The 21,391-nt window shown below is 44.8% G+C and overlaps 1 protein-coding gene across 2 annotated transcripts in view; it reads right to left on the bottom strand.

Annotated features, from left to right (window-relative positions):
* The window catches only part of CYP1B1 (cytochrome P450 family 1 subfamily B member 1), a 32,430-nt gene extending 11,478 nt beyond the window's left edge, over positions 1–20,952 (bottom strand). The window contains exons 1-2 of one of the 2 annotated variants that reach the window (XM_088477401.1): positions 20,521–20,952; positions 19,016–20,100 (exon numbers count right to left, since the gene is read on the bottom strand). In XM_088477401.1, coding sequence (XP_088333527.1) covers positions 19,016–20,088 — 1,073 coding nt within the window. In that variant the 5' untranslated portion in view covers positions 20,089–20,100; positions 20,521–20,952. The remainder of the gene's footprint in view (positions 1–19,015; positions 20,101–20,520) is intronic. The other variant, XM_088477402.1, reaches the window with a different exon arrangement.
* Positions 20,953–21,391: the final 439 nt, after the last annotated feature.

Here is a 21,391-nt window from a genome sequence, read left to right as displayed (position 1 = left end):
ATGGTTGTAATGTTACTTAAAGTATTTTAACTGTATCGGCAGTTTAGCTTTGAACATTATGCTTTACGAACATGTTTAAAGTTATATTACCTACACTGTTAAAATGCTTTAAAATTACAACCATGGCCCGTATTCAATTTGGAGCGAAAAACCATTTTTGCGTGTTTTTGGTGAAAACTTTTTGCAGATGACGTCATTTTCACCTGTTTTGATTTTACTACGTATTCAATTTGGAAGACTTTCCGCCTAGGCGGAAAGTCAATGCATTGTAATAGGTGAAAAAAGATTCGCCTATAAATAGCAGGCGGAAAAAAGTGCAGAATTGGGGTTTTGGGAGTGCAACGTACCGTGAACCCCTGTACAGCCTTCAGACAGTCCCCCAAAGGTAAACTGTGTCAAAAAAAAACTTAAAGGACACTTTGATTTTGGGGGGCAAAGAAAAAAAATTGGGGGGACAAAGATAAAAACTAGCGAACTTGACTCTGGGGTGGTCCCCAAGTATGCTCCAGGTGTTTTTATCATTACAGGTGCTTGCAGCAGGTGGATTTTTCATGATTTTTTCAACTTAACTTTAAAATATGCTGACCCCCATTTTCAAGTACCCCAAATTTGCTGGGATAAGTTCTGCAAAAAAACTCCAGAATACTATTCTTCACCACTTATACAAAAACGCTATTTAGCAGCTATTGAGCCCGTTTAAAATCACCAAATACCTTCAGCAAGCCAAATCGGGGGTAACCATAGCTAACACCCATGTCAGAGCATCTTTTGGGGGGGTGTCAGGCTGATTTCCCAAAATCCGTCAGAACTTTCCGTTTGTTTAAGTTTCGCCGGGTCCTGTTTTCTCCTACTTTCATATTGAACACGGCGATACGCGGGCACACGCGCGATACTTTTCCGCCTGCAAAACAAGCGAAAAGTCCGGGAGGCGAAAAAGTATTGCGGCTCGGCTCAAATTAAATACAGGCCTATGTCGGTATTATGCTGTTGACATTCTCCCGTCGAAATATTCACTGTCAACATAGTGACTGTCAACAATATGTCTACTTCTTCTTACTAGTGACCTACAAAATGTCAATACAACCTTCCTCTAAGTGTTATTAATACCTTTTCTTATACAGTTAAGTGTTCTTCTGGCTCACATTGCTTGCCTGTCTGCCATCATAGGATCTTAAATTATAACTACATGGTGTCTTTTGAGTGTTATTGACATTACATCAACAATCATGATGTACTCTGCTTTCAGATATATGTGTCCCATATGCATTAGTTTATATTCTGATGTACAAAAATTAAAGATACATTCCATTATTTTTCTCTAAATCACTATACACTTCTTTTCCCACCTCTGGAGTGATAACCATGTTACAAATCTATGCATAACCTACAAAACAAAAACATATCTGTTGAAGGACAGCAACAATTGTAGAATAAGCATTACTTGAGAAACCTTATTGGGGATGCTGTAAGTTGTCACTGTTGTATTTTCTCTTTGATGCGATAGTGGACTCTAAATTCTAGAATTGTTCACTAGGACATTTTACATGGTCACAGTAAAATACAAGGTTGGTTCAAAAAGTAATGTAACAAGACCTCTCACATTGTTATGAAACTCCTGCACTATTAGATAAGACCCCCTAGAGTCCCTCTATGAAGGGTCTTGTTCCTATAACAACCACCCACTATTTCCTTAGTGTTAGATGCACACACCGGTACTTCGGAGGTCTAAGACCTGGCGGCTGCCTAACAGTAAGAGCTTATGAAACAGACAGGAGTTCACTAGGTAATAACTGGGAGTAGTTGTGTATAAGTAACAGGAGTATGGCAAGGACACAGTTAACTGAAAAACTGACACTAGTTTTATTCAGTACACTGGAACATGTAGTAGTAAGGGTAGAATATCCAGAGGATATGGACTTCATGTAGAGTAATGAAATTCTTGAAGGGCAGTACAGTATAAAACCACAGGTGGAATGCAAGTAATAGTACTCTTAAATCTGTACCATAGTTCTAAATGCAGTAGCAATGGTAAAACACAGTCACTATTTTTGCAGCGGCAACAGCATAGTATAGCAACCTAATATAGAAAAGCAGTGGTGTTTTAAACAGTGATTCCAGCAAGGCACAGGCAGATTGCTCAGCAGATAATGAATGCACAGCAGTATACCAAGGAGCATATACATTAGCAGTTGATGCCCAGTAGTGAAACATTTAGCTGAGTAAATCCTTCAGGAAGACAGCTAGGATATCAGGAACAGTAACCAAGAACAGGGACCGAATGACAAGGTTCCAAGAAGTAGTATCACCAGCATGGAAGTCTGGAACGGACTGCCTTTTAACAGCACTAAAAGCCAATCAGCACTTTAATTAACATATGAATAGCAGCTGCTGGCTTCACGTAGCAGTAACAAAGCCAGGACCAGAAGGCACTGCGACTGTAAAAGAGTCCTGGTAGCCTAGCAACCACTGGGATCACCAGATATAATTTACTTATTTATTGAACCACCCTCGTATATACCACAATCTTTCCTTGTATGTTTGATGTTTGAACAATTAATGGACCCATATACATCACAACAGAGGAGTACAAGCAGTGGGGTTCCTCCCTCTTGTGACACCCAGTTCGGACAGGCTTGTAGTGCGTGCTACAAAACCATGCGCCGACAAAAAGGGGGCATGCCTTTGTGGCCCGAACCCCCCGTTTTAGTCACCAGGGGGTTCTGGAGATGCGGACTTCCCCCGGTGACCAGTCTATTTGCAGTGCCGGCTCCCACACTGTCAGGAGCCAACTGCTGCACATAATGCTAAAGTGCAGCACCCGGCTCTTGTCATGGAGGAGGAGTGGGTACTTTGGTGTCACCCCTCGGCTGGTGACATCCGAGTGTGGCCTGCACTCCCCTTGTGAGTACAAGCATTCTTCTAGTGAAATCTGCAAAGTGTATGCGAGGAACGCTACAATATTTAAAATGCCAGGAAAGCATACATAACTGCAAATTCCAGCACCTGAAACAGGAGGACATCATATTGTCCAGCAATTATCAGGTATGACTGTTGAATAATAGCTAAAGCAACAACAGAGCCTGCCCTAGGCATAAGCATTCCAGGCAATATTGGAATGCCTAAGGGGCATCCTGCAGCTAAGAACTATTAGCGGTGCAGCAGGTGCAATGCACCGGGTCCCACGACAAAGAAGGGGCCTGCATTGCTAATAATGAGTCACATTGACTCATTATTACAGTAGTACTCTGCACTGCGGCTGGCCGCGGTATTTATGCAAAAAAAATTATTATTTTTAAATGTGTCGACCATTTCTGTGTCGACCATTTCCATGTCGACCTTTTTTACCTGTCGACCTTTTGTACCTGTCGACCTTCTTACATGTCGACCTTTTGTACCTGTCGACCTTTTGTACCTGTCGATCTATTGACTGTCTAACAACTGGGGTAGATCTAGACATTGTCAAACTAATTTCTGTCTATCTACAGTCCGGCATCCGTAACCCACAGCTTAGCTAACGACCAGGAAGCCGCACTTGAAAAGTCAAGTGACCGCCCTCATTCAGAGCGAGCGCTCGCTTCTTGCGACCGCCTCTGAATGAGGGCCTGTTTTATGCTAGTTTTCTCACCATGGCAATGTTCAAATGGAGGTTTCTTCACTGTTCTGAGGAATAATCTGTTTTACAAGTAAGTAGCTGTCATTGCTGTTTAACACTTAAGAATTATCTTAAAAATACTAGTCTGTTAGGATCTGATCATTTCAGTCAGAGTTTTGTTCTTCCTTGCAGCTACCCCAGTTTCCTCTGGTGTGTACGGAACTGTCTTTTGAAGCTCTACGCTAGTGGTTCCCAAACTGTGCGCCTTGGCACCCTGGGGTGCCTCGGGACACGTGCAGTGGTGCCTCGGGTTGGTGGTCCAGCACCAAATCCAATTATTTATGGTCAATGATATGTAAATATGTGGACAAACAGAAGTGCAAACCTGTCCACCACTGTATAACTGAACCTAAGGATGACAGGTCAGCACAATTTACTTCAGTTTACTACATTTTTTTTTCTGACTTTCTCAATAACAAACTTTTCGCTTAGGGGTGCTGTGAAAGCAATGCTGATACTCCAGGGCACCGTGATTCAAAAAAGTTTGGGAACTACTGCTCTATGCCATGTTGCATATTTTATGTCCTGTTTGACATAAAAAAATTTTTGGGTTAGGCACATAAGATGAGCCAGTGTCCAACGTCATTCCCTACCATCCAACGTCATTCCCTACCATCCAAGTGGGCATGGAGGGGGAATAAATCCATGTGGCGAGCGAAGCGAGCCACCGTGCCCGCAGCGTGGCGAGCAAAGCGAGCCCGCAAGGGGCGAGTGGTATTTATGCAAAAAAATTTTTTTTTAAATGTGTCGACCATTTCTGTGTCAACCTTTTCCATGTCGACCTTTTGTCCCTGTCGACTATTTGTACCTGTCGACCTTCTTACATGTCGACCTTCTGTGCCTGTCGACCTATTGACTGTAACAACTGGGGTAGATCTAGACATTGTCTAACTAATTTTTGTCTATCTCTTATACCACACCCGTGGGTTACCACCCACAGCTTTAGCGACCGACCAGGTTGATGGTCGCGATGGTCAAGACCATCGCAACCATCGGGGCTTGCAACGAGACCTTAAGGTTGGGTCTCGGCATCCACAAGCCCCAGGGAGCTTCCTGCTCTGATCGAGCAGGAAACTCCCCACTGACATCACTGCTGATGTCAGTGCAGCCACCCACAAAACGGCAGGCGTTCCTTAAGTAACGCCTCAGTTTGTGAAACCACCCCCCCACCACGCCTACAAAACGGGTCGAGCTGTCGATCAACATCGACAGCCGCCCCTTTAGTAGTGAGCTCCGAAGCGAGAGAATTTCTCTCTCGCTCCGGGGATTGCGCACACGCAGTGCGGCCGCTGCGTGTGCGCAGGGTCTAAACATCGACCCGGTTGCGAGCTCTAAGCGCTTGTGACCGGGTCTGAATGAGGGCCACAGTTTTTTGTGTGCACAGCGCTTATTTATATTCCTGAAGAAAAAAGGTGTCAGGCTACACAATCAAGCAGTGGAAGGGATTCTAGTTGGATAAAGAGAGTTACAAAAGGAGCAAAGAAAAGACAAGGGCCCTCATTCAGAGCCACTCGCTAGCGGCAGTACGCTCGTTCCGAGCGATGTTCGCACATCTGCGCATGCGTACGGATCGTTAAACGCATGCGCGAACCAGTCAGTGCGGCCGAAATTCATGTGCTCGCAATATAGCGAATGCCTGCTATTTTGAGTGACAGAATGAGGCGTATGTGGGTGGTAACAGGGGAAGGTGCTTGAAAACGGGGAGTGGAGATCCGAACGCAGGCGTGCTTAAAGGTAAAAACGGGCGTTTTATGGGTGTGCATAATTAATACAGCAGCGTCATTGACCACGTCACTGGGTTATTTTATAGCCAGAACTGCTCGCAAGATTGTGGTAGCAAAAACCAACCACAAGAATAGCGAGCAGTTCATACGCTGGTCGATGTACTCGATTAATCTAATAAATAGCGGACATGACGTATGGTGCGAGCGGCCAGGGGGCGTTTTTAACAAATAACCGAGCGTATGTTTTGCTCGCTCGTTCAGACTTAGAGGTGTGAACAGACTGCAATTTGCGAACGGATCATTTGAATAGCCACCCCTTGTTTTTGAACGAACGACCGCAAATAGCGAACGGCTCTGAATCAGGCCCAAGGTTACTAGAAGAATGGAGGAAGATGCAATTGCCTCACTAGACTATGGCCCTGATTCAGACCCGCTCGCTGCCGCCCCCACAGCTCGCAGGGTCTGTGGGCGTTTTTATTTTTCTTCTTCTCTGGCCGCTCGCAAAGCTGTGGGAGACCTCCCACAGCTTGTGCGAGCGGCCAGGAGGCCGTCACGATATTCGCGACCATCGGCCTTGCGACGAGACCCTGTGGTAGGGTCTCGGCTACCGCAAGGCCGAGTGGACTTCCTGCTTTAATAGAGCAGGAAGTCCACTACTGACATCAGTAGTGATGTCAGTAGGGCCTCCCACAAATGCCAGGCATTCCTAAGGGAACGCCTGCGTTTGTGCAGCCACCCCCCCTCCCCGCCTACAAAATGGGGCGAGTTGTCACTCACCATCGACAGCCACCCCGTCTTGTAGCGAGCCCCGTAGCAACTGAGCTGCAGTTGCTGAACGGGGCTCGCGCATGCTGGACGTGCTTGCGAGAGCTGTGCGCTCGCGAGCGGATATGAATCAGCCCCATGTGCAAAGGAGAAATCCGACATTTTATTACTTTCACTGGAAGTCGGGTACCATGGATGTGAGCACGGCTGGCGGCTCAAATCCCAGCAGCGGCAGCCCGACACAGGTGGAAATCCCGAACGTTGGAAGGTAAGTATAAACTAACCTATTCTACCCCCTTACCCTAACCCTCCCTGGGGGGGCGGGGGGGGCCTAACCCTAACCTCCCCCCAGGGGTGCCTAACCTACCCTAGCCTGACCCTAACCTCCCGGGGGGTGCCTAACCCTAAGTCCCCCCTGGGAGTCCTAAACCTAACCCTCCCCCCCTTCTCCGCTGTCCGCCGACCCGGCATCCCTTTGATCGGGATGCCGGGCACCGGACTCCCAGGGTATGTATGATGACAGGCGTCACGATTTCGACGCCTGTCATTAAAGCCTTGCTGGGATTAAGCGGTCGGGAAGCCGGCAGTCTGCATTGCGTCCGCCGGCTTCCCGACTGTTTCCCGTGAGCACATAATCAAAAATAGAGGAAGTCGTAAGGCATTCAGCAAGGAAAAACCAAGATGAAACCACCTGTACACCTCTCATATAAAGCAAGTGCGAGTAGTAGGTTAATCTGCATCCTGGAAAGACATTTTATCTTTCAGAAAGCGAAGTCAACAGATGGATAGAAGAGGCTGAAGAGTAAATAAGGCACAACACCCATCCCAGATACCCCCTGAACTGCCAGCAGGGAGCTGCAAATGGACATTCAAAGGTAAGGTAGACATAGATAGCAAAGTCAAACGATACAAAGCTTGACTAATGGTCAAGTTGATATTCACAAAGTATTTACATAATTATGATGAGGTGTTTGCTCCAGTAGTCAAGAACACTACAATAGGAGTCTTTTCTTAGTGGCATCCATAAACAAAATGCAAGTGAAAGATGAGTGTTCTCAGCCTGTGTGTAATGTTTCAATTGAACTAACAAGACTCCATGCAGGATGTGCCCATATTCAGTCGGCTAAAGGCCTACTACTAAGATATGGAAGTATAGATCATTCTCTACATACAGTAAAAGCCAAAGAGGATATATTGGTTGGTTCATGGTCATTATTTGGTAGATATTGGGTAATTTGATGGACTAGAATAAATGCAGCAGGCTTGCTCATGGTGATCACTTTTTTGATGAAAGGCCTGTAAATGGCACAAAAGTAATTTTTTTGACGGCTCAACTCAAAAAGGTATACAATCGGGAAGCCGGCTTAATACCAGCAGCCGGCTTCCTGACTATCATATCCCGGCGAGGGATGAAATGCCGGGCGTCTAGATGTAGACGCCTGACATTTTCTCGACGCCGGGAGACAGGCGCCCGGCATCCCGATCGAAGGGTTCCCGGGCGCCACGAGCGGACAGCCGCGGGGGGAGGGTTAGGTTTAGGGCACCCGGGGGGGACTTAGGGTTAGGCACTTGGGGGGAGGTTAGGGTTAGGCACCCCTAAGGAGGGTTAGGGGGTTAGGTTAGAGAATACTTACCTTTCCACGATCGGGATTTCCAGCGCTGTCGGGCTTCCGCTGCCGGGAACTCTGCTGTTGCCGGCAAGGTGCTTCCGTGAATCGAACCGCCATGCGGCCGGCGGTATTTCATACGGATTCCGGCTCAAATCAGTATTACATATTTAAATCATCTGATAAATGTAAACTACTGGGCTGCTTAACATGAGTATTTGAAACATTTGCTGAAGGACAAAATAAACCTTAAAATTGTAAGTAATCTGGCAGACCTACAGGTACATGTCCTACTTATTACCCAAATGCATTGATTCTGTATTATGCCTGTGACACTATATTGACTTGTTTGTAAGGACAATGACTATTATGGCAAGTTTTCCATTTAGGTTTATATAGGTTTCACTATGTATTGTAGTACTTTCTTTTTTAATTACTATTATTTATGGATTATTCTTTTTACTTTTGCTTGATTGAAGATTAATAAGATTTTTTTAAATTGGCAAAGATGTGCTTGTTTATTTTACTAATGTATTCCCAGGGTTAAAACATTCTGACTGTGCCCAGTTTGCAGTGAACTTTTTATCCCCGGATACAGGTCCTGGCACCTTTCCCAGAGTTTGGTGTTACCTAATATTAAACTACTGTAAATGCAAACTCTAATCAGCATGTCACAAACACTCACCAAATGCAGGAGTTTGTGTGCTTTAATCCTTGGAATGTACAGGGATCAGCATAAGGGACCCCTATAACAAGGCACTGGGTCTGATTCAGAGATGAACACTAAGGAGTTGCAGCTGCGGTTTGTCGCAGCCACTACTGCGAATTTATGCTAATGCTGCAGCTAATGGGATGTCTATAGAGACGCCCACCGGCTGCAGCCCTAATCTGCTGTTGTGCGCAAAGACGCGCCATCGAACGGACATCAACGCACCCTATGGTAACCCAGAATGTCCGACGGTATTCGGCTGCTAGTGTCAGTGGAGCTGCGTCTTCTGACGCAGTTCCTAACGCCAGCACGCCCCCAGTCAACTCGAGCTACCTCCATCACCCCTCAGAAACGCCAATTGGAACTGCATGGATTTTAGTCCCTCAAGATCTGGGACAACATGCATGCACTGAAGGCATGCCTCCAGCCATTCTAATGTGTTTAGATCCATTTACCGCTGTACCATATTCACTGCTGGCACCATACTCACCGCTGTACCATATTCACTGCTGGCACCATATTCACTGCTGGCACCATACTCACCTCTGTACCATATTCACTGCTGGCACCACAGCCCAGAGCTCAGGCCCCGCCTCTCAGCCAATGAACTGCTCCCTCCATTGAACACAATGGTAGGAGCCGCAGGGTAACTAAAGTTTATCCTGCGGCTCCCACCATTGACTTCAATGGAGGAGCCGTTCATTGGCCGAGGCGGGGCCTGACCTCTCTCAGCCAATGTACGCACAGACACGGAGCTTCAAAAGGAGGAAGCCGCGTCTATGCGCTTCATTCGGGAAGGAATAATCATTCTGGTTAGAATGATTATTGCTTAGTGCGATGGTCGGCTTTATCGTTTTGTTATTTTAACCCATGGATGCCTACTGGACAAGGGGACCATTTGAGGTAATATAGGTGAGTATGTGTGAGTGTGTATGTATGTATTAAACTTATACTGTGTAAAGTGTGTGTGTGTGTGTGTGTGTGTGTGTGTGTGTGTGTGTGTGTGTGTGTTTCTTTCAACATTTCTTTACAGGTGAACTACAGGTCCCAGTGGGCCCTTAATGCCCCAACATGCTGGTACTTGTGGTTCTCCAAGTTCCAGCATGCGGGGGAGGTTTGCTGGGACCTGCAGTTCTACAATGTTTATATTATTTGCTAGGACCTGCAGTTCTACAATGTTTATATTATTCTATTTTTACACTACACTAACACAATCAACCCGCCACCCACCGCCCAGGGGTGGCGGGGATAGCCCCGGGCTATCAGCCTAGGCTAGGGGTGCCCTGGAGAGGGAGACCCCTTTATTGGAGGGGTCTCCAACTCCCCAGGGATCTCTGGCCTGGGCTGACTAGCGGTCAGGGCTGATGCTGCGGCTGGGGGTTCCGGTGATAGGGCTCCCCTGGCTGTGGCATCAGTCCCCCATTAGAAAGGGTCCAGGGCTGGTTCTGTGAATTATAGGGAGACCCTACGCAAATTTTCCCTGTAATTCCAGAACCAGTCCTGCTTCCCATAGCCCAGTGCTGGTTGTACTGAGTACAGGGAATCCCTACGTAATATTTTCCCTGTACTTAGTCAACCTGACCTGGGTTTGAACAGTCCGGGGGTGGTTAGGTTTTGGGGGGTGACCTCACGTCAATTTTTTTTTACTTTTAACTGTTTAATTACTTTGGACAGTCAGATACATGCAGGCATCTCACTGATGTCTTCATGTATCGGTGTCAATCCGACCTGCTCATGCTCAAATCGAAAGCATGAAGCAGGTCTATTCATTTGGTGATTTGAAGTTCGATTTGAAGTCCGATTTTGAGGTCGATTTCAATAGTAAATTGAAAGTATTTTTGATAGTAAATAAGGGTTTTGTGCATTGTAAAAGTACCAATGTTTTTCCGATGGTCGATTTGAGGCCGATTTGACTAAAAATTTGATTTGAAATTCGATTTTACATTCGATTTGGCCTTTAGTAAAATACCCAAAAGTAAAATCGAATACAAATTGAATGAAAATCGCACATCTCAAATCACTCAAAATGCCAAATCAACCTTTAGTAAATTTACCCCCTAGAGTTTAACACTAATGTGACAGCTATTTCCATGGTATAATTCTGAGCAATAGAGTAGGGACTTGCAGTAAAGTAGGGTCCCTTGACGGGGGCTGCAAGCCTAAATGCACTGATCAATTCATGAACCAAACAACCACTGCTTATTATTGTTAGTTATTATGACGAGTGCAGAGTCCCTGTGATTTCAGGGCAGCTGAGAGCGTTGTCGGGCCTCGGTAAAGAGAGGGCGTGGCCTAATCGCGGGAGGCATGGCTGCGCGCCGGGGAGGAGGTGCTGTGAGCCCCTCAGCCCGATGCAAAGCCAGGGGGGGCTCGATCAGTGTGATCGCTCCCCCCCTCCGGCATGGGAGATTGCTCGCAGCTGCTAAGCAGCCACAGCAATCTCCCACTGCATCCATGTGCTGGGCTGCTGCGAGATAGTGAGGAGGGAGGGGGTGGCGGCGCCGGACCCGGGCCCCCGCCAGGCCCCTCTGGAAGCCTGAGCAAATTGTACCTGCTCCCCCCCCTCTCGGCGCCCCTGCCTGTGGTTAACTGCAGATTCAGAACTCTCACAGAGAGAGATTGCCGTCACTCACAAAATGGTGGAGCTGCTAATTCACAGAGCCCAGTGCTGGTTGCGCTGAATACAGGGGACTATGTCGTTTGTCCCCCTTATTTTGGCAACCAGAACTGGTTCTGAATAGCCCAGTGCTGGTTGTGCTTAATACTGGGGATCCCTATGTCATTAGTCCCCTGTGTTTATCACCACCAGGACTGGGTCTGCAAAGCCCGTTGCTGGTGGTGCATTTTTATTTTTTGGTGGGGGGAGTGCACGCCATTTTTCTTTTTTAACACAAATTTTCTTGTAAACACAGCAACACAGATGGAACTCACAGAGCCCTTCCGTGCATCTGTCAATTTTTATCACACACAGGTACAGGCATCATGGATCTCCCAGATCCATGCATGCCGCATCTGTCTGCCGCTGCCCACATCGCCGCCAGGTCCCGCAGCCCTCACCGCCAACCACTGCTAACGCTCGTGACACCCCCTTCCCCCCCCTGGGCCCGGCTGCAGCTAGCGCCCGCTTCTTTTCCTGGGTCCCAATGCCGCTACCGCCCACAGGGAGTACACCTGCTAAAGGCACCGCAATGAATTGAAGCTTCCTATCTCTATAATGGCGCAATTGTGAGGTAATAGTTTAAAAACTAAACTTTCTCAATTACCTGAACCCCAAAAGGCCTTAACCTGGAACAAGAGCTACCTAATAAAACAAACCCAAAGTCTAAATTTGCCTCCTACCCTGAGTTATGCTTTCCCAAAAATCCCCCCTAGAGAACAGCAGAAAAGTGGTTCTATCAGAGTCAGAAAAAACTGACAGTTGGAACTTTAGATTGTTCCTAAATCCTAATTTTTTCTGTCTTTGCGCTGAAATGCAGCACTGAGCGACAGTTCTACTTGCCCATCCCAAATTTCAGCTCGTTACTTCCTATAGCTTTTGAGGTGTAGCCCTTTAAACACCATACCGCTCCTCCCCCCACCCATTGGAATTCTCTATGGAGATTTACGTTTTTTTCGATTCAGCCTTAATATAAGGCTACGACTGTGCCCTTATAATAAATTTTTTGCTAATTTCCCTTGTCTGGAACGCTCTTTAAATTTAATATTTTAATTAATCTTTGAGATATTCAATGTGATTCTTTTGCGATGGATTTCAATCAGCAATAAATTACAGAATTTGGATAAAACGGAATAAAATTTGTTGGAAAAAAAAAGCGCCAAAAACCATAATAAATGCTTTGATATAGGTAACCTTAAAATGTATCAACCATATTGCATCTTATTAAAGCATATTGTTGCATATATCATTGTTGGTGGTGCTCCCAAAGCCCAAAATGTACCAAAACATCAAAAAAATAAAAAAAAATAAAGGGCTTGTTGCTGGGGCACTCTTGAGTTCCCCAGCAACAAGCCCTTCTTTTTCTCTACCATAAGAAAGACAGAGTTGCAAGGCAAAAATCACTGCAAGGCAATACGAATATAAAGGCTCATCTCACATTTGCCATAAAACACATGGATGACACCAAGCCTTTTGGACTAATGTCCTGCGGACTTATGAGTCCAAATTTAACTTTTTGGAAGAAATGGGTTCCATTACATATGGTGTAAAGCTAACACAGCATTCCACATTAAGCACATCATACCAACAGTCAAACATGGTGGTGGTAGGAGATTGTGTGGGGATGCTTGCTGCTCCAGGACCTGGGCAACTCGCCACAATTGATGGAATAATGAATTCAGCTCTATACCAGAAAATTCTGAGGAAGAATGTCCTGTTATCAGTCCATGATCTGAAGCTCAAACCCAAGTGTGCTAAGCTGCAAGAAAACGATCTGAAGTACAAGAGCAAGTCCACATATAAATGACTCAAAAGAAACAAAATTAAGGTTTTGAAGTGGTCTAGGCAAAGTCCTGACTTGAATACAATTAGATGTTGTTGCAGAACATTTGAAAAGGGCAGTTAATGCTCCAGTTGCATCCATTCTAAAAAATATTCAGTATGACTACAAGTGGTGTCCAACAGTAATGACCAATTGCCATCATTTAGCAACAGTTTCCCAAAATTCTGGAGTCCACTGGACAGTCTGGGAGAGTAGTCAATTGTGCTATATTAGAATTAATAGTGCGCACAACTGTCAAATCTGATTTGGAGTACAGGGATTTTTTTTAATCAGTCAGAAGTGGTGCATTAGAGATGGGCAAAATTCTCAAACTTCAGTGGACTTTCTGCTTATTCCATTTTTGGCTGTACAATATTGTACTTCTTGCCAAATGGGTTTTGCTGTAAGTTTTCCTAGTCCTACCCCAACCATACCACACATCATAATGATTTGACTGTCACCCCATCAGACCCTTTTAGAATAGGTTATATTGAAAAGCTGAAAAATGTAACGTACATCTGTGTAAAGGTCTGTTCCATTGAGAAACACGATTTTTCCTACATCTTTGCCCATCGCTACTGCACAAAGTTACACCACTAGTACAAGATTACATAACGTCACAAAAAACCAGCTCCAGTATTCTGTGAGCAAGCTCAACTCTCCATACATTGCTGTAAAAGTCAAAGAAGATCATACATTAACAGGATGCATCACCAAATGCTTTTTCATTAACCTACAGTGCATAGTTGTACAGTATGTATGTACGTACGTACGCACGTATTTGCCATGGCACAGATGCTCTCCTTGTCATTTTCATCTGCCCAAGCATCTTCGCAAACATCCTCCTGAATCAGCTAAGCATCTTTCTGTATGACCCCAATATGCAAAATATTCTACTCATTTCACTTCTTTTATGAATATTACAACTCAGGAAAATGAGGAAACATTGCTACCAATTTAATTACATAGGACAAATACTGTATATGCAATGCTTGCATATTACGTCATTGCTGTGCTTTCAACGTCTTGTACGTATTTTACTTATGTTTTGATAGCCATTTGGGCTTTTTTTAAACCTATCCCATACAACTTGTGTGGTCTGAAAATTAGTGTGGCATCCACGAAAGTCGGGCGTTTCTTCAAATATAACAAATCTACCAACTCCTTTAAATATCTTAAACTACCTCATACAGATGTGTCCTCACAAACCTTTCCCCACATCCAGGGCCAGATTACGATCTTTAGAGGCCCTAAAAACTTAAGATCTTGGTGTGTATAGATATATATATTATATATAATGGGATGTAGTCAGCATCCCACTATACGGTCTAATTACTGGCACCGGAATCCAAAAAGCAGCCGGCTCCAGTATATAGACCGTCGGAATCCCTAAGGTAAGTATCAGGGGTTTGGGGGGGTTAGGTATAAGGTGCGTGGAGGGGGAGGTTAGGGTTAGGCACTGGGGAGCGAGGGTCAGGGGTTGAGATTAGCGGTAGGAGACTTACCTTTTAGTGTTAGGATTTAGGCAGTCGGGATGCCGCTGTCGACATTCTGACGGCCGGGATCCCATATATATTATATATATCCCCCCCCCAAAAAACAAAGAAAGGTTATCTCCAAAATTCTCACCAAGGCCTTTAAAAACCTCCAACCCCCCCCCCCATCTGTAAACACTATACCGCTGCCCTCCCGACGAGAACCATCACGTGAACCGCGCGGCAGTTTACCAGATTCTAATTTTGTTGTATTCCCAAGAATAATGTATATCATTAACCTCTATTACTATTATTTTATTATTGTATAAAGCCCCTTTTTGTGGAACCTGGTTCAACTGTTTTGCACTATATGGTCCATGGTAAATCCAGCAAATTAAAATATCTGTGCTGCCCCCCTTCCCTTGATACTCTAAGCATGTGCTTATTTTGCTTAATGGTTAAACCAGCCCTACCAAAACTGTGCCAATTAGGTAGGTGAATAAGGACCTTTGTAATGTAACAGAATAGATACTACAGTGGAATAAAACACTGAATTGTGAATAGACTGCATATCCAGAATCCTCCAAAGTAGCAGCAAGGATCATTGTGTACACAAACTATATTAAAGAATATAATTTAAATGAAAATTTGCATAATTAATAGTTATCTTTTTAAATGTATCAGATGCACTCTGCAAAACCATTACCATGCATATGCTAGGAAACTAAAAACTTGGACAAACATGAAATAAAATAAATGTAATCTTAATAATCTCACTTGGATTCTTTTCTGAGGGTTAATTTCATTAAATTAGGTCAATTATCAAAGTCTTAACAGATACCAAAGCAATTCTTTGATGAAAATTATGATTTTTCCTGTGAATTTACAGCCGATAACTAAAGGACCCCATACATCACTGTCATAATTATTCACTCCCCAGACGGGTTTGGAACATCTAACATGTTGGATTTCCCAGATATGCTGATCCCGACCAAAAACCAGTATGATCCAGGATCAGAAAAATGGGTATTTTTAATGTGAAGAATTTCACAGATTCACAATGAATCACGTTTATCAATGGCTGTTACGGTTGCATCAGGGAAATGGCCGCCTGATGTATAGGGCCCTTACATTAACGCGACAAATAAAAGGGATCACTAAAATAATGAAAGCCTGGTGTGTTATAAAAGATTACTTTTGAGAGATATAGAGAGTCATACCCCTTTTCCACCAAAATTCCGGGTCTGACCCGGAGTTGGAACAGAGGGCCTGATTCAGAGCCGCTCGTAAGCGGCAGTACGCTCGTTCTGAGCGATGTTCGCCCATCTGCGCAGGCGTACGGTTTTTAATACGCATGCGCGAACCAGTCAGTGCGGCCGAAAATCGTTTGTTCGCTATATAGCGAATGCCTGCTATTTTGAGTGACAGAATGAGGCGTATGTGGGTGGTAACAGGGGAAGGTGCTTGAAAACGGGGAGTGGAGATCAGAAAGCAGGCGTGCTTAAAGGTCAAAACGGGCATTTTATGGGTGTGCATAATTATTACAGCAGCGTCATTGACCACGTCACTTGGTTGTTTCATAGTCAGAACTGCTCGCAATATAGTGGTAGGAAAAACCAACCACAAGAATAGCGAGCAGTTCATACGCTGTTCGATGTACTCGATTAATCTAATAAATAGCGTACATGACGTATGGTGCGAGCGGCCAGGGGGCGTATTTTTCAAATAAACGTCCGCATGTTTTGTTCGCTTGTTCAGACATGGAGGCGGCAACAGACCGCAAGGAGCGAACGGTTCATTTGAATAGCCACCCCCTTTTTCTGAACAAGCGAGCGCTAATTGCGTCCGGCTCTGAATCAGGCCCAGAGTTCCTATCTGGATCAGACCCGGAATTTAGCCGGCGCCAACTCGGGAGTCGGTCACATCGGAGTCGGGTCTGCATAGACCCGGCTTTCCCGGCGTGAAAGTGGACGTATGGAGATGACGTCATCTCCAAGCGCCACTGAAGCCATACCAATCGGCTGGCTAGCAGCGCACTCCAGGTCATCATTACCCGGAGTGCGTTGTTCTCACAGCAGGGTTTCATGGGCTACGCCCATGTTAAACCCTGCTATTTACCTGGGTTGCATTGCCGGGTCACTCGACCCGGCGATCCAACCCTCTCCCCTTTTACACCAGGGAGCTGCCCGGGTTAACCCTACAATAACCCGGGTTTTAGCTCAGGTGTAAAAGGGGTATAAGATACCGGGATTATTGGCAAAAGTTTTTCATTTTAGTTAAAGTGTCTTAAAAGAACACTAAAATGAATAAGTAGAAAACAATAGTGTTTCACATTTTATGGTTTTAAGTATAAAGGTGTGTTTAAGTGCAAAGTTTCCCCTAAACCAGCGTTTCTCACCTCTGGCTCAAGTATCCCTAACAGGTCATATTTTGAGGATTTCTGTCTGTGGTAACAGGCAGGATAATTACTGAGCCAGCAAAATAGAGTAACTCACCTGCGCATCAGAGATATCCACAAAACATGACCTTTTGTGGATATTTGAGGACTGGAGTTAAGAATTACTGCCCTAAGCAATAGAAGTCAATTGATTTAATTGTTAAAGTTGCACAAGACAGATAAAAAAATAAAATAAAAACATTTCTGATTGGCTGGTGTGTAATTTTACACCTAAAAGCTCACCTGATTTCTGTGCAGGTGAGAACTTATAAACACCTGTGCTATCCATTGTTCTGATCAGCAGTGATACAACTTAAAAAAGGTACAGTTGGTTGTGAACTAAACGGATAGAGATCTAAAGGCCCCCATACATCAGCAATTGATTGCAGCAATCGTGCAATTTGCAATCAATTGTGTATAAAAAGCTTTCCCTTTTTCAATCGTTTGCAGAATTGCCACAATCGATTGAAAAAGGGAAAGAGTTTTATACACAATCGAATGCAAATTGCACGATTGCTGCAATCAATTGCTGATGTATGGGGGCCTTTATTGTATATCCCTGGCAAATTGTAGTGAAAGACTTTTGCTGTGGAAGCTGACAATGCACAGGCGCACAGCATCAGCTTCCAGAACCGGCCACAGGCTGTGTGAGAGATCAAATGATCTCTCTCCTGCTCCTGGAGCCTCCATAGGCTTAAGGCAGTTTACACCATCTGAACATGGTGTAAACTACCGAGGCCAAACGCTGAAAAGCTTTGCTTTTTTGAGTTTGGTACAGAAGAGTCAGATCGTAGACCCATTGATTTTAATGGAGACTGTGATCTGAAGTGCCAATTAGCTCTTTGCCCAAAATTTCTGTGAAATCTCCTGCAGTGTGCTATTCGTACATAGGAATAATATATAAAGTTATGCAGAAACTGCAGTTTCTTCGTCATTTTGGGGCATATGTATCAAAGCTTGATGCAAGATAAAATTGTGAGATATATATCACCAACCAATCAGCTTCTAACTTACATTTTGCAGGCTGTGTTTAAGAAATGATAGTTTGGAACTGATTGATTGGGGATACTGTATATCTTTCACAATTTTATCTTACATCAAGCTTTGATACATAGGCCCCTAAAAGGACGATTTAGTACAGATTAAATTTTATACCAAACTGAGAAAGTGATTTACTTAAGCTGTAAACTTTAGCCCATACTGAGAGGATATATTTTCAAAACTGTATTACCTGACTGAGAGGTGGATTAGTAAAGTGCATAACTTTTTACCTCAGAGGGAAAGGGCAATTTACTAAATATTAATGTTTTACACTAGAATGAGAGGGTGTTTTACTAAAAGCTGGACTTTTTCCTCAGACTGAGAGGGTGAATTTCTTAAAGTATATGGGTTACCCCAGCATGATGGGAGTGTATTTGCCTTTTGATTGGTCATTGGTGTTAGCAAACACAGATCTGCAAAGGTGGGGTAAAGCTCAAGCTCTGAGGGACAAATTCAACAATAAAGGGCATATTTACTAAGCAGTGGATTTACAAAACCTTAATTTTTTTTACATATTTTGTCAGCCATATTTAAAAAGGCCTAAAGTAAATGCAAAATCAGGCTTGTTTGTCATTAAGTATTATTGCCCTTTTAATTCTGAAAGGAGTATTTCATAAATCCACTGCTTAATAAATATGCACATGATATTATAAATAGAGACACTGTATAAAATGTAATCCAGACAAATAGACACCAACCATAACATTCTAAAGGTTCCCTTTATTCATAAATTATTACACTAATGGTTTTACTATGGACTGGTATGTCTTAATCGACAGAGGTTACAGGACAATTTGCACTTATACAATATCCCAAACTAGGGGAATATTAGAGGACTTCTTTCTAATGCATGTGTTCATTTTTCAAAACCAATTATGACATGCTCCATCCTTTATATGCTTTTTCATTTTACGATTATTGCATTGACTGCATAGGTACTGTCATTGTGTGTGATCTGTAAGCCCACTAACTATGCTGCTGCTTAATTCTAACGAGTGCAATTCCATGACCCATCAATGTACTGTATAATTCAGTATCTATGTACTGTATACAGCTATTATGCCTCTGGGGATCGTCGCAACAGTTTGGAGGCAGCACAGTAATATATGACTGATTGGATCCATTACCTGATGAGGAAGAAGATCAGCCACTGCAGAGATGTGGAGAGTGTGTCCTGGCTGGCTCCAAATATATCACAGACTGTGGCTGGGACATGCTCAGCCTCCAGCAGGTGAATTCCTGAGTTACCATTCTTCACCTCATCTTTCCTTTCCATACCATTCCGGGATGAGGCCCCTTTTCCGTTCATGCCTGGCAGGATATGGATAAAAGCGTCCATCATGTCCCTGGTTACGCTCCATACAGCTGTTTCTTGGTGCTGCAGGAACTTACTATGGACAAAGTCATAGAACTCTTTATTGACCTGCTGGAAGTCCCTGAATACGGTCCTCACAGGGTTGGGGAAGCGCTGTAGCCAGGGCATGACATCCACCAGGCTGCCTGCCCCCACAGTCTTACTGAACTTGTCATTGTTGCTGAGCAGTGCCTGGAACTCCAGGTCCGTGTGGCTATAGCGGCGACCAAAGCAGACTGCGCTCATCACGTTAGCCACAACCACCACCAGGTGTCTTCCAGGGGCAAAGTATGTGCCACCCTCTCCCATGGCAGAGAAAAGCCTGATAAGCTCCCGGGTCTCCCTCAGGACGTGCTGACCCAAACTGCGCTTGGTTTGCGGGTTGCAAGTGGAAAAGGCTCTGACGGTGGACTGCGCAAGTTTGCGGTGTACTTTCCACCTTTCATTGTAAGCCCCAAAAGCCAAACTGCGCCCTCCTGATACAAACCGGTAAGATGGGAATCCAGGACGCCCTGCAAAATCCCCTCCTGTGTGCAGCAATGCGTGGCGGATGACCCGGTCTCCATTCAGCACCACCACTCTCTGGCTGCCCAGCTTGATCTGGAAGATGTCACCATACTTTTTGGCCATAGCTAGCAAAGTCAGATGAGGCAAGCTGCCCATCTGCAGGGCATTGCCGATCAGGGGCCAGGGGAAAGGGCCAGGTGGGTGATGCGCATCCGACCATCTGGGTAAGATCCACAGCTGCAGCCACTTATAGGCGTAAATTGCAACCAGTGCGCACAGAGCGGGGAGCAGCAGGCTGCATACGGAGGAAGGGGAGAGCTCCTCATAAAGCTGCAACATCTCTAGATGGACCTGAGGTTAAACACAGCAAATAGGAGGGAAATTAGTAGCGTTACATTCTAATGATCAGAATAGAAACAGGTGACTTATTGTAGCTGTGCGCCCCCATACATTGTACCACACTTTACGCATGGCCAGAGAGCCGGTGCACTGACCCTGTAATACTACTGTATAATAACGGTGTATGTAATGCTACTACTGAGATGTAATTATATGTAATATATATATATATATATCTCCATCCAAGCGTCTAACGGCTAAATGCTATGTGAAAAGAAAGAAGCAAATCCGCAGCTCCAAGGAAAGAGTCAGTTCATTTCTGCTCCCGTAGTTCTAATGATAGTATATGCCTGACCGTGACTGATTGGTTTCCCCACACTGATCCAGGAGCACCAGACACATCTGACCTGCACACACCACGGATCTATCTACCTGGGCAGGTGATGGGACGCTTCCAGCACTTAGATCACAGTGTTAACACCTGAACATTCAGGCGAGAAGCTGTAACTCCAGACGGTTCCAGTTACTTCCAGGCATATATACTGTAGGGGTGTTGGGTGGTAAATTAAATAGTAGTATCCTGTTGCATCACAGAATGTTTGGGAGACTTTCCTTAGAGATGTGTACGGAGGATGCTGTTCCTAGGAGTCCACAATGGAATATACTGTAGTTGCACTGCTCAGCCTTACCCTTTATATGAAGCCCCTTCTTGGCTAGCTGTGTGACTGGGTTTCCTCCCCGGGAGGCACCGTCTGGTCACCGCCCAGATCCTCACCATTGGACCCTGGCTATTTAGCACTTGCACCATGCACCGGGGATCTCAGCAGCTCTTGAACGTGGAGTGAGAGCTGACTTCATCCTAAACTCTTCCTCACTTGTCATTGGCTGCACGGAGAGGTCTCATTATAAGCCACTCTGAGGCATTAACTCCTGCATGGCCTCAGGTGATGTGGGGGATCTTTTGATAAAACATCACAGCACAGGGTTAATTTTCTGTGCGTAACATGAGTGAACTCCAGTCACCTTGCAGAGACCGGGGAATGGTGAGCTATCCCAATTGCGTTGGGGATGACTATTGATAAATTGGGCTGGGTAGTAGAAATTGGAAAGACTATCAGGTGTATGGGAATAGAGATGTAACTTATGGGAGGGTGATGCTGCACATGTACATTAAGTGAAATTGTGAATGACTGTGGCTGGAGCCTGCTAATGAATAGACAGTCAGCATTCCCTAGTTGTAGTACTACAAACCCCAGCAGTCTATGCCAGGCCAGCTGTAGGTAGTTTTGGGAAGAGATCTCCC

The sequence above is a fragment of the Taudactylus pleione genome, unplaced genomic scaffold (assembly GCF_031769625.1).
Source record: "Taudactylus pleione unplaced genomic scaffold, aTauple2 ptg000201l, whole genome shotgun sequence".
Lineage (NCBI taxonomy): Eukaryota > Metazoa > Chordata > Amphibia > Anura > Myobatrachidae > Taudactylus > Taudactylus pleione.
Note: the sequence above shows the minus strand (reverse complement) of the source record. Positions and strands in the feature narration are given on the sequence as shown.